The sequence below is a fragment of the Elephas maximus genome, chromosome 12 (genome assembly GCF_024166365.1).
Source record: "Elephas maximus indicus isolate mEleMax1 chromosome 12, mEleMax1 primary haplotype, whole genome shotgun sequence".
NCBI lineage: Eukaryota > Metazoa > Chordata > Mammalia > Proboscidea > Elephantidae > Elephas > Elephas maximus.
The window spans coordinates 58562242-58575638 of record NC_064830.1 but is presented as its reverse complement, the minus strand read 5'-3'; the positions used below and the strand labels follow the sequence as shown (position 1 = coordinate 58575638).

The following is a 13397-nucleotide window of genomic DNA, read 5'->3' as shown; positions in this document are numbered from 1 at the left end:
GACCCCTCAATGACCCCACGCCTCCTGCTTGGACCCTGGCAACACCTTCCATGATATGGAGCTAGCCAAGGGGAGGGGACAAGAAGCCTGTTGGTGTCACTGACCAAGGCCTTCCCAGTGGCCCAGCCCCAGGGACTCCGATGCCAGTGGGGCCCAGCCTGGGGGCCTCATGGGGAAGCTGAGGAGCCTAGTCTTCTGATCCTCAAACCCCCCTGGTCCTGCCTGAGCCCCAGCCAGGCGCCCCTGGCTCAGCGAGGCCCCTCCTTGCTCCGGAACCGATGAGAACAGGGGTCTCAGGCGGGAGGGAGGAGCCACGTGGGGGCGGGGCTTACAGGTCTGGGGGCGAGGCCTTCCAAGCCCTCTACCGCACAGGCAATGGGCTTCTCCAGCGCTAATCTGCGTCATAAACGGCGGTGTTTGCTTCCAATCAGGGCCCCAGCGTCCTCTCTTCCTGCCTCTCCAGGAAAACCCTGGCCCATCCCACAGCCCTGCCTTCTGCTGTGGCCGAGAGGTGGGGCCCGAATCCCGCCCGGACCCCTCGGGCTGGGAGCTGGCCCCGGCCTCACCTGGGCCGCAGGGGGCCCAGGGTAGGTGGGCAGTGACAGAAGCGGCCCTTGTGCCCGCCTCAGGTCTCGGTGGTTCTGGATGACAACTGCCCCAGCCTAACAGGGTCGCAGTGTGCAGACGCCCTGCGCCACAGCTTCCAAAGGGCCACAGCCCTCGCTGAGTCCCCACTTCCGGTGGGCAGAGCTCCGAGGGACCAGGGCTTGGGTGGGAGATGGCCGCCAGCTCCTGCCGCTTTCCTGGCTGTCAGATCCCAGCATGTACCCAGCCCCTCCTCCTGTGGCTCACTGGGGGTCCCGGGGGTTCTTTCCAGGGGGGCAATAGGAAAGTCTGTGTCCCCAGCCCACTGTCTAGGCCTCAGCCATCGGCCCCCCCTCCAGGGCCTGGCTCTCGGCCCCAGGGCCCGGCAGCTCTAGGCCAGCCTCGGCCGTCCAGTTGGCCAGCAGGTCGCTGAAGTCAGGGGTACCGGGGTGCAGTAGGCCCAGGGGGCTGGGTGCTGGCTCCTTCCAGAAGGATGGAGGCAGCTGCCTCTGGGTCATGGGCGTGATGTGGCCGTACTTGCGCTGCAGCCTCTGGCCGCGGCCTCCGCCAGACCCTGTGCATCGCCCCAGCCCGTACTCAAAGAGCTCAGCCAGCGGCCCCAGCGGTGCGGGCTCGGCGGCCTCGAGGGTCTCCTCGGGGGCCCCACCCCGGGCCTCCCACACCAGGTCGGCATAGTAGCGCCCTCTGGTGGACCTGTCCACCGCGCGACCCTCCCGGTAGAAGTCTCTGGCGTCGGGGTCCTGCCCCTGGTCTTTGCGGCCGAAGTACCTCTGGATGTCGCCGCTGATAAGCTCGGAGAAGCGTAGCAGTCGCCATGCGCCCTCGGGGCTGCTGGGACCAGTGGGGGCGGGCGCGGAGGTCTCGCCTGAGCTCCGGGGGTCCGGGCTGCAGCCCCCCGGCCCCTGACCCTCCAGCACCTCCTCCTCGTCCTCTTCCTCCCCCTGCTCCTCTTCTTCCTCTGCGGTCTCTGGGGGCTCCGGCTCCAAGGGCAGGAAGGGCTGGTGGAAAGGCAGGGGCAGCTGGAAGTCGCACAGGGGCTGGACCACCCCGGCCGCCATCTCCTCGCTGTCCTGGGGCTACCGGGGCTGGGCGGGGGGGTAGGTGGAAAGAGGGGCAGGTGAGCGGTTTGGACAGACTCACCCTCTAGTAGGTCTGTCTCAGAGCCCACCCAAACGTTTCCTCCCCACAGTAGGCCACCTGCCCTCCCTGGAGCCGAAGCCCTCTTGAGGGCCAAGGAAGACTGGGGTGGCAGCTCCAGAGGGCTGGGCACTGTGGGACAGGGGGAAGAGAGAGGTCCATGGGTGGAGGGCAGGTGGGCCATGACTTGGATGGTTCATCAGAATCGTCGTGGGGGAAAGAATCAGTGGATCTTGGGGAGCCTCTGCAGCAATGGGTGAAGTGGAGGGGCCCGAGAGAGGTCACAGGGACTCAGCCCTGCCCCAACCAGGTGCTGCAGGGGACGGGGGAGAGACCCAGGGACTGCGGTGCAAGGGGTTTGGGATCCCTGCTGAGTGGGGCGCCTGGCCCAGGTTGTGGTTGCTGTGGCATCAGAACTGGCCTTGGCAGCTCTCTGACAAACAGGCTCGTATCTGGAAAGGGGATGGTAGGCTGCCCCCCTCCCCCAGGTCCCGGTACTCTTGTCTTCTCTAATTCTAGTGCGGGCACACCAAAGCTTTAATTTGTCCCCCTCCATGGTACAAGGGGTATAAGAGATGACCCTGTCAGCGTCAGCATCTCCAGCCGAGGAGGGGTCGGCAGGAGGGAGGAAGTGGGGGGATCGGGGGTCCCAGAGCCGGGAAAGGCTGAGGAAGGCAACTGGGCTGGGTCTTGGGCAGGACCAAGGGAGTTCTGGGGGCGCCTGCAGGATGAGGGGCCTCTTCTTGGCCAGCAGCCACACTGGGGCTGACTGAACCCTGGAAGGCTCCCTACCCTCAGGGAGAGGTGCGGTTGGCCCCTCCACAGCCATGGGCTCCTGGGGACCCCAGCAGGAGGGCGAGAAGGAGGAAAGGAATCTGGTGTAGAGAGAGTGCGACCCAGTGTCAGAAACCCCCTCTCTGAGGGTGGCCCTGGATGCTGCCCCCATTTTGGTTCCCAGGTTCCCCTCCCTACATTGCTGACTGCTCTGTGGCCCTGACCTAGCTCACAGGGCTGGGTTCTGCCCCCAGGTGGCCCCATCGTTGGACTTTGAGGATGGCAACTCTCAGAGAGCAAGACTCACGGGCCCTTTACTCCAGCCCCATCTTTGCCCTATGGCCTGCCTCAAGGGGCCCCTGCCTTTCCAGTCCTTGGCCAGCCCAGCTGTGGTGGCCTCCTTGGTGTGAGGGGTCTCCATAGACCAGACCTCCACCCTCGGCAGCAAGGAGGGGAGAGGAGGTTGGACCCCCACACCACTGGTGGTGCGGCAGCCCCCAGGAGTCCCAGGAGAGACCTGGGCCCACCCTGCCCACACACACCTGCCTCTTACCTGGCCAAAGCTCTCCCTGGGCAGGCCGCCTCCACCTGGGCTCAAGCATTTATAGCCGAGCTGCAGTGGCTGGCCAGCCAGGGCTGGCAAATATTTGGTGATGGCGGCATTGTAATCGCAGACTGGGCAAACAGTCCCGTTTGCTTTAGCACCCGGCAACCAGAGCTCTGTGGGGGGTGGGGGGGGTGTGTGCTCAGAGGGGCCTCACCTGGCTGCCGCCTGCCCAGGGATCCTGGAGTGTTTGCTATGGGCCCAGCTGGCTCCCACCTTTGGCCCAAGGGCCCTTATCTCCGCAGTGATTGGGGCCCGACCCAGTTGTGTCAAATAGGTGGAAAATTAAATTTCATGCTATTTTGACTTCTGGAGTAGCCTTCTCCAAAAAGCAAACTGCCTGCCCATGTGCTAGGTAAACGGGCTCTGGCCCCGGTGAAGGGGAGACTGTGGGGACCACCACAGCCCCACCTGCTCCCAGTTTTTCTAGTTGCCCCAATTCATGGTGACCCCAAGTGTGTCAGAGTAGAACTGTGCTCCACAGGGTTTTCAGTGGCTGACTTTTTGGAAGTAGATCACCAGGCCTTTCTTTCGAGTGGCCTTTGGGTAGACTTAAACCTCTATCCTTTGAGTTAGCAGCTGATCACATCAACCATTTGCACCATCCAGGGACTCTTCCAGGCCCAGGCCCCACCTCCCAGGAGGGCTGATGCAGGCGGTTAGTGCTTGGAGGCTATGGTACAGACTCCTCCTGACTTCGGGGTGGGACAAGGAAGTGAAAAATTCCACCCCAGACCACCCGGCCCTGAGGGGTGCTGGTGCTGGTCAGAGGAGGGGCAGCATAGGCCAGGGGTACCTGCAGGCCCTGGGGAGGCTGGAGGGAAGGGGGCGACCACACTGAAGGCCTAGTTCAGCCTTGTCTCAGCCTCAGGCACAACCAATGGTGGCGTCAGGCTGGCCTTGGCCCTGGGGCTGGCCTCAGGCTCCGTGATAAGTGCCCAGGTCCTGGCCATGGACGGCCCAGCCTCAGCCCAGCCACCTCTCCTCTGACAGCAGGCTAGCAGTTAGCCAAGACCTGGGGGCGGCGCCTGTGGGTGGGAGCCAGCTGTCCTGGTGGCCATTTGACAGCAGCGCCCTCTGCTGATCAGCACAGGAAGGATGGACTTGATTGGGTACAGAGGGCTGAAGACTGGACTCTGGCCAGGGCCTGGGGTCCAAGGGAGGGAGGCAGGGACCCCCACCCCGATGGGCTCTACCCACAGGGGTGGGAGGCAGGGGCCTGAGTGGGCTGCGGTCGGGGGTGTCACTGGACTCTGCCCTCGGAGTTTCGGGTGCAAGGGGTGCACCGTGAAGCCAGGGTGTCCAGGCCTCTCAACAGGACCCGCCGTGACTCCCCGCAACCATCCTGGAGGAAGGAAATGCCAGTGGAGGGGATGGCCTGGAGAAGACCCAGTCCCACGAGGAGCTCTGGGGCTGGGGAGCTCTAAGTCTTTGCGTGATGGCTGAGTAATGCCCCCAGAGACATCCATGCTCTAGTCATGAGAACCTGGGACTATATGATCTCACATGGTAAAGGGGGACCTGGAGGTGTGATTCAGGTTAAGAATCCTGAGATGGGAGATGATCCTGGAGTATCCAGGTAGGCTTCATATGATCACAAGGGTCCTCATAAGAGGGAGACAGGAGGGTCCCAGACAGAGAGAGATTGGAAGATGCTGTGCTGCCAGTTTTGAAGATAGAGGAAGGGGCCACGAGCCAAGGAATAGGGCTGGTCTCTAGAAGCTGGAAAAGGCCTGCAGACAGACTCTCCCCTGGAGCCTCCAGAAGGAACCAACCCTGCTGACACCTTAATTTTGGCCCCATGAGACCCATGTCTGACTTCTGACCTCCAGACTGTAAGATACTGAATGAGCATTGCTTTAAGCCATGCACGATGTGGGGACTAATTTCAGCCACAGGAAGCTCACACAGTGTGAAGGTGGGGAGGGAGGTGGGGACACGGAGGGGGAGCAGGGTGGGGGCTGCCATATCGGACCTCATGCAGGCATGGACAGAGTTGGGATTTTCCTCTTGAGCACATGAAGCGGGACCATCTGAGCACTGGGCTCTTTCCTCCTTGATGAAAACAAAACAAAAAACCTCAGTGTGAGGATGGTAGGGGAGTGGGGAAGGCAGGCAACGGTTACCCACTCCCCAGGGTCCTGCTCCCACCCTGGGCCCTTGGTTTTACACTGAGACATGTGCACATCTGTGCACACACCTTCTTTTCCTGCCTGGCCTCTGCCGCAGGTCCCGTCTGCAGGGATGGGGCCCTAGGTGGGGCTTTGGGCCCTGCCTGTGGCCAAGGGTGGAGATGCCCACCCGTGCAAGCCTCAGTGAGGATAGCCCACACAGCCAGACCTCGTCCTGCCTCTCCTGGCATAGCCCTAAATCTCCTCTGCTGGCCCAGAGACCAAGGTGGAGAGCCCAGACAAGGACTGAGAATTCAGGCGTGGTGAGAAATGGAGCAGATGGGCGCTGGGGAGGAGGGCCTCAGGTGGCAAGGTGTGGGCTGGCTCGGTGAGGCTGGGTTGTGCTGCTACACCTGTCTGGCCAAGTAATGATAGGGCCCAGCAGGTGGGGGCTGAGGGCAGGTGTTAGATTTGAGGCCCCAAGACTTGGAGGTCACTAAGTTTGCCCTCCCGCACCTTCTCAGTCTGGACCTGGTTCAGGACAGGCCAGAGTCCAGCAGCGGAAGCTGAGATCCAGCATTTGTTACTGAGGAGGCTGGTTTGGGGAACGGCAGCCTGTTCAGCCCATGTTGGGGGGTGCCCTGGACCACTGCAGTGGGATTGAGGGCCAGGCTGCCAGGGTTGGGGACCAAGCATATGTCCCTCATCTGCTCCTAGCTGCCTCTGGCTGTGGCAAGCGCCAGGCCCGCCCTGCCCCACCCCGCCAGCACCCACCCCAGTGACAGGCCCCAGCCTCCAGGAGTGGGACACGGGCCCTGGTGAAGAAGGTGGCCCTGCCATCTAGGGAAAAATCAATAGCTCCAATATGTCAGCTCTCAAGAGGCGCTACAATAAATTACCCCCACCATTAAGCACACAAGGGCTGCTGCCACTGCGTCCCCATTACAGGGACATTAGTCCTGCCTCAAAATTTCTCTGTGTGCTCTGAGATAGTGGAGGCAGAGGTGTTGGTTTATGCCCCAGGTGTGGACGGGGAGGAGGGGCCTGGACCAGAGCAGGCCTCACAAGGGTCACTTCAGCACCTGTCACCTTCCCACACTCAACAGGGTCAGGAGAGGAAGGCCAGGAGCCCCAGGACCATCCGGCTGTGGCCTTTCCCACCCCGAATCCCATTGCATTGGAGGGGCAAGTAACTAATAACCCTCTCACCACTCATAGGGACACACCTGTGCTCGAGTAGGATGGGTTTAGTACTGGTTGCAGAGAGGGGCTTGCTCATTATGGATGTTTCTGCAAGAGGAGGTGATGTTGTTGTGTGCTGTCAGTGAATTCTGACTTACAGCAACCGTGTGAGAGAACTGCCCCATAGAGTTTTCTAGGCTGTAATCTTTACTGGCGGGAGAAGGATGTAGCAGTCCACTTCAGTAAAGATCACAGCCTTGGAAACCCTATGGGGCAGTTCTACTCTGCCTTGTGGGGTCAGTATGAGTCAGTGCTGGACATCTGGACTCTCATCTTTATGTCTGTAAAAGGCAAAAAAAACTTACATAAAAATCTCTTGGCTAGTGAAACTGGCCTGCCAAGTTTACTCTGAGGGAGATAAGGAGCAAGAAAGAAAGCTGCAGACCAAAAGGGCCAGGGAGCCTTCCTAGTCTTGCAGGCTGAAGGCCATTTCCCAAGAGAACAAAAAAAGAGGAGGGAGACCAAGGCCGCAAGAGCGAAGAAGGCCCTGCACTTCTTTGGGAAGAGACCAGTACAGCTGCTACAGTTCAAAAAACCTTACACATTACTTAGAGTATCATTATGGCCTTAGTTGTGTCAAGCTCTCAGTTGCCCATCTTGAAAAGGTGAAAATGTGTTGTGAGCTATTAGGGTCACAGTGATCTGGTTTTGCCACCAGATGTCCCCGTGGGGTCCGCGAGCAGATTCTATCTCCTCTCCTGGAGAGAGGTGGAAGCCGGGGCTTGGAAAGGTGCTTGTCCCAGACCACCAGGTCACACATGACGAAGGGAGGGATCAGTGTTCGTTGTTGTACAGGATTGCCTGCATCCCTGGGGTTACACAAGAGGACGTGGGCTTGCGAGTTGCTGGGGGTGAGCCTCAAGCTCAAGTGGTCCCCAGCGCTTCGGACGCTCCTTGACTGCGCCTGTGTGGCGAGCGGAGGTGGGTCCTTCCCTTTGGCCTGGCGAGGGCAGAGGGTTCACATAGGCCCACCCGCCGGCTCTCACGGAATGCTGCGTGGGAGTAAGGCCTGGGTCTCCGCCATTGCAAAACTTCCTCCAAACATCAGCCCCTGACGCCCCGGAGGCGGGGAGGGCAGGGATGTTCGGGCGGGGTCCGCGTGATGGAACCAGAACCTCCCCGAGGCGAGCTCATCCCTCCTCTGCCCCCTCCCTCCAGCCTGGCCCCGCGTCGCTGCCCGAGGACCCGGCGAGATAGTTCCGCTTCGGGCCGAACCGGGAACTACATTTCCCGGCATACACTCGCGGATCCCCGGAGATGGGGCCTGCGGCGGAAGAGAGATCTGAAAGCTTTATGTCATTTCCTGTGCGCGACTGGGCCCACGTTTTGCGGTCGTGAGTGGAAGCCTGAAGCGACGTCAGGTTTCCGGTTTCGCGCGACGGAAGTCGCGAAGCGAGGAGTCGAGGTCGCAATGAGCTGTGTAGTGTTTGAGCCGGCGCCTGGGTAAGCTCTGCGCGGTTTCGGCGGGGCCAAGGGCGGGAGCCGGTGGGAGGACTGGCGGAGCGCTCACTGCTCTCTCTCTTCCAGGGTCGCCCGGGCGCTGAGGTTTGTGCGCTGGGTTTCCCAAAGCCCGCACCCGCCGTCCAGTGGCCGGGCACGGGCCCAGCCGGTGGCCAAGGGGGAGGAAGAGGACGACTTTAACCGGCCTATCCAGTTTTCCTCCAGCAAAGCCAACCCGCCCCGCTGGACGGTAGAGCATTCCCTGGGAAGGGTACAGCAGCGGGCTTGGTGGAAAGTGCTGCCCCTGAGTATCTCCTTCCTCGCTCTGTTCGTCTGGTGTTTTCTGAGGCAGGAGAGCAGCTCGGACGAGTGTTCGACTGGTGTGCTGGGAGAAGAGACAGAGCCCAGTGATCGCTCCTAGGAGCCTGTTACTGGCAACTGGGAGAGAACTTAACGGAGTGCCCCCTGGGGCTTCCGGGAAGGCAGCAGGCACTGTCCTTCGGCTTTGATGTCGCGTTTGACCTTTTCTGCCCTGGGTATGCGTCCGTCCCCAGCACTGAAGGGCTTGATGAATGGCGCACTGAAGGCAGGGTAGTCTCAGCAGATGGAAACCTGTGCCTTGCCTAGTACTTGATGCCTAGTAAATCAGTCCAAGAGACGTTTCAGACGCAGAGGAAAGGTTTTGTTTCCAGTGTGTGGTGTTAGATTTGCGATGTCTTCTGTGAAACATGTCCCTAAAGACACTTGTAATGCAGTGTTACTTTTCAGGTCATCTGGCTTCTGAGTCACAATAACCGGCGGAAGTGTTACATTTTTGAGCTCATAACATACTAAGGTGTGTGTAAATAACATCTATTGATCTTTTACACACTTAACAAATTGAAAATAAATTTGGTGGCATGAAATCAAGACAATTCCTTTTCTTTCTTTTTCTTGCACTTTATTACAAAACGGAGGGCAAGGAGAGCAGGTTAGCAGGCCAACAGCCATGTTTTTCTATGTCTTTTTTTTTTTTTCCCTAGTGTAGGAACTGAGAAAAGAAACAGAAATGTAAATTGTGGAATGCACTATCTGATGATGCCAGAAATGACAAATTTTCTCAGCTTTCTGCAAAACTTTATTTTTAGCAAGGCAACACTTTTCTGAGTAGAATAAACCAGTTAGTCAATTCTTTTGACAAATTATGGACACTATTTTGTGTTACCTAAATTGACTTCTTTCTCAAGTGAGTAGTTATTAGAAAAATCAGCTTGATTCTGAAATGCAAGATGCATAAGGGATATTATTACACACTTAGCCTCCCAGTGGAAGGTTTGTCTTAGTGTATCTGTGGTGCTGAAGTTAATTGGAGGCTTCACCAGGGCAGATGGTATGGTAATATACAGGTAGTCTCCAACTTATAATGAGCCACACATAAGGCCGTCTTTTTCATTTTTATTTTTTGGTACTTCTTATAGTCAGTAACATGCACTGCATACAATGTTGCAGCATGTAATTGGTGATGTTATTATTCTCAGATGTTCAAAGGTTGGATTTATAAGGATACTGATGATAAAAGGTGATAATAATGAAGACTAAAAAAAGAGGTATTTAGCTTACATCAGAACCAGCTTAAAACAGTTGCAGAATCCCATCGTTATCAGGGACTACCTGTACTAACTTCTCCTAATGCTTTTGTGCTGAAGTGCTTTCCATGTTTCCTGCACATCCATAAAATTATTTGTGTGAAGGAGGTGGGCCAGTGGAAGCATGTTCATTTTTTTTTAAAGGTGGAGAAACCAAGGTTTGGGAAGATTGACCATCTCAGCTCAGGGAGTATAGTTCCAGCAGGATCAAAGAGTTAAGACTTTTATCTCAGACTTGGAGTGGTTGTGACTGGTTGTGGACCATCTGGTTTGAGCAGCAGTCATTCAAACCCAAGCCCCTGTTTTACTCTCACTAGCTTCTGCAGGGAAACAAAGCAGAATGAATGGGAAGAATTTCTGTTTGAACTGAAAGTTACTATCCTATTATAAAAGTAATATATATTTTATCTGGGAAATCTAGACACTAAAATAAGCAAGAGGAAGAGAATAAGAAACAGCAATAATCCTACCACCAAGAAAACCCTGTTGCCGTTGAGTTGATTCTGACTTATAGCGACCCTATAGGACAGAGTAGAACTGCCCCACAGAGTTTCCAAGGAGTAGCTGGTGGAATTGAACTGCCAACCTTTCGATTAGCAGCCCAGCTCTTAACTACTGTGCCACCAGAGCTCCAAGAGGTAACCACTAAATGCTTCATTGCTTTCATTTCCTGGATTTTTCCATGCATATATAAATACTCAATTTTTAGAGAAGCACAAGTGGGTGAGTAACATTGTTTTTGATGAGACATCACACCACATGCAACAGACCCTGAGTGCCTCCAGGGTAGGTCTCTGAGGGCTTTTCCAATTTATTACTTCACCCCAGAGACATGGATAAGCTTCATTGTCACAGCAACTCAGCAAAAAGAGAACTCAAGGCCAGCTGGCAACAGAGGGCAGACCTGTCTACACCTGGACTTTTCAGTCCTTTCATTAGTTAGCTGTTTTTGTAGTCTGCTGCCTTATTTCCCCAATGGGCCTGTAGATTTTCTATTTCCCTAGCTACTTGGCACATTGATTTTTTCATGTGAGTGCTCAGTTAGCACTTTCAGGGACCAGTGTAAGCATGCTGAAACGGAAGCTGTTGCAGAGATTATTAAAATGATAAATTGTTGGGCAGAAACCCAAAACCCGCTGCCGTCAAGTCGATCCCGACTCATAGCAACTCTGTAGGACAGAGTAGAACTGCCCCATAGAGTTTTCAAGGAGTGCCTGGCGGATTCAAACTGCAGACCTTTTGGTTAGCAGCCGTAGCACTTAACCACTACACCACCAGGGTTTCCTGTTGGGCAGAAGGAGGAGGAAATTGTTAGAAAAGAAAAGAGATTGGGAGAGAATCTTTTTAAAGAAAAGGAAGCTAACTAAATGGTCACTTCTAAACTGATGAGCAGTCTTAGAATACTGGTGGTGCTATGCATTTCCCCCCAAAAGAAAAAACACTTCTAGGTTCACAATGAAAACCCTGGTGTTATATAAGTCTGAGCACTACCCCAGCCTTTTAAGAACTTTCTTCAAAAGCACAAAAATGACCTTTTACATCCGTACAATGTATCACAGTTCTTTCTGACTTCAGGAAAGATACCCAGTGGGTGAGAATAAACAGGGCATCTTCACTCCCACCTCTATAAGAGAACCCCAAATCCCTTCATCTTGAGCTCCCAGCTTCCCCTGGACACAAATACTGGACTGGCCCACAGGTTCCATGAATGCCTTCCAAATTGAAATTCACCTCTCCCAGTCTGTTTCTTCTCCTTTGTTCCATATCTCACTTAATCTCATTACTATCCACCCAGTGCTCTGAGCTTGAGACCCCAGTTAGACCTTTCTTTCTTATTCCTGACATCCTGTCAGTTTTCAAGATCTGTTTATTTCTCTTCCAAAGAATTCACGAGCCCTGTTCCCCTCCCCAATCCATCCTCCTGCTTGATCTCTGAAAATACCACGTTCTTTCTTGATTTTATCCTTTTAATTTCAAGATTTTAACGTAATGTTTGTAGAGGTCATAGTTTGAAATGTGAAGATATGAATAAGTCTTTTGTCCTACCAGCTAGTAATAGTTTTTGCTATTTTACTGTATTCTTTGCATTTAAAAAAATTACATAATTGGGAACAAATATGGAAACTTTATATCTTGCTTTGTTTTTCTTTTTAAATTTATCTTGTTGGTTCTTGTTTTGTTTTTAAGCTAAATGGCATTTTGTGAGTCACTAAAAATTCTTAGGACACATGGTTATTGAACCATGGCATAACCAAAAAAAAAAAAAACAAAAAACCCAAACCCATTGCTGTCAAGTCAATTCCAACTCATAGCGACCCTATAGGACAGTAAAACCGCCCCTTAGAGTTTCCAAGGAGCACCTGATGAATTCAAACTGCCAACCTTTTGGTTAGTAGCTATAGTACTTAATCACTACGCCACCAAGGTTTCTAAAGCCATGGTATAGCATTAGTAATTTAAATATTTTCTGACTACTAGACTGTTGTTGTTAGGTGCCGTTGAGGTGGTTCTGACTCAGCGACCCCATGTACAACACAAAGGAACACTGCCCAATCCAGTGCCATTCTCACCATTGTTGCTGTGTTTGAGCCCCTTGTTGCAGCCACTGTGTCAATCCATCTCCTTGATGGTCTTCCTCTTTTTCACTGACCCTCTACTTTACCAAGCATGATGTCCTTCTGCAAGGACTGGTCCCTCCTGATAACATGTTCAAAGTACGTGAGATGAAGTCTCGACATCCCCACTTCTAAGGACATTCTGGCTATACTTCTTCTAAGAGATTTGTTCGTTCTGGCAGTCCATGGTATATTCAATATTCTTTACCAACCTCATAATTCAAAGGCATCAATTCTTTGGTCTTATTTATTTTCCAATGTTTGTATGCGTATGAAGCAATTGGAAACACCATGGCTTGGGTCAGGTGTATCTTAGTCCTGAAAGTGACATCTTTGCTTTTTAACACTCTAAAGAGATCTTTTTGCAGCAGATTTGCCCAGTGCAAAAAGCTGTTTGATTTCTTAACTGCTACTTCCATGGATTGTTAGTCTAAACTTTTTGCAGCCTAACTCTGTGGCAACTATCTTTAAACATAAATCTTTCAATCTGATTTTTAAAATGTCTCTTATGACACACACTTACAAGATAATGTACTCTAGCCCTGGGTGCCCCCTGACATACACTCTCCTCCTTCTCCTCCAGGGCCTGCCTACAGTGGGGCCATGTGTGTGAGGGCTGTCCAGTGGTGTGATTGCCTGCTTCTCATAGTTCCCACCCTTGGTACATCCCTGCCCCATGCACGTGATTGTCACCCTGTTGGTGACTGTGGTGTCTGTGTCTCCCCCTCAACTCAGCCTCTTGGATTCATTTTTTTTTTAAACAGCTTTATTAACATATAATTCACATACTATTCAATTCGCCCATTTAAAGTGTACTATTTATTCAAAAATATAAAGTAAAAGCACGTTCACAGAGTTGTATAACCATCACCACCATCTCATTTTGGAACATTTCCCCACCCCCTAAAAGAAACCCACACCTATTTGCAGTCACGCCCCATTCCCCTCTCCTGGCCCCCCACTTACTGGCCCTAAGCAGTTGGATTCCATCTTTGTGGCCCCAGCACCTAGGACATCAGTGGGTGTGGGGGCTGCGAACGCGCGTGGCCTGTGCTCTGGGTGGGTGTCCGAAATTGCAGAATGCGTAGGGCAGGAAGGTGGGGGCGATAGCGATGGTCGGGGAAGGGACTGTGGTGGGTAAGAGGGTGAGATTGGCAGTGGGCTTGGGAGAGGCGGTGCTGCCGTGTCGGGGGCGTGCGTAGCCGGTGTGACCGGGAAGCTGTGCGCGCGGGCTCGGCAGGTC

At 54.0% G+C, this 13397-nt stretch overlaps 2 protein-coding genes across 2 annotated transcripts; one reads left to right on the top strand and one right to left on the bottom strand.

Moving 5' to 3' along the window:
- Window positions 1-68: 68 nt before the first annotated feature.
- PERCC1 (proline and glutamate rich with coiled coil 1) lies at window positions 69-3268 on the bottom strand. The gene is made up of 2 exons (XM_049903303.1): window positions 3071-3268; window positions 69-1691 (listed from the first exon to the last, which is right to left on the bottom strand). Exon 2 carries the CDS (start codon window positions 1662-1664, stop codon window positions 915-917), a length of 750 nt encoding a protein of 249 aa, XP_049759260.1. The 5' UTR covers window positions 1665-1691; window positions 3071-3268; the 3' UTR covers window positions 69-914.
- Window positions 3269-7576: 4308 nt separating this feature from the next.
- On the top strand, window positions 7577-8368 carry LOC126087458 (protein CCSMST1). The gene is given in 2 exon segments (XM_049905000.1): window positions 7577-7917; window positions 8002-8368. Coding segments are annotated over 2 exon segments (708 nt in total).
- Window positions 8369-13397: the final 5029 nt, after the last annotated feature.

Coding starts and splice junctions, on each gene's coding strand:
- PERCC1 (XM_049903303.1), bottom strand. CDS start 1,664: ATGGCGGCCGGGGTGGTCCAGCCCCTGTGCGACTTCCAGCTGCCCCTG.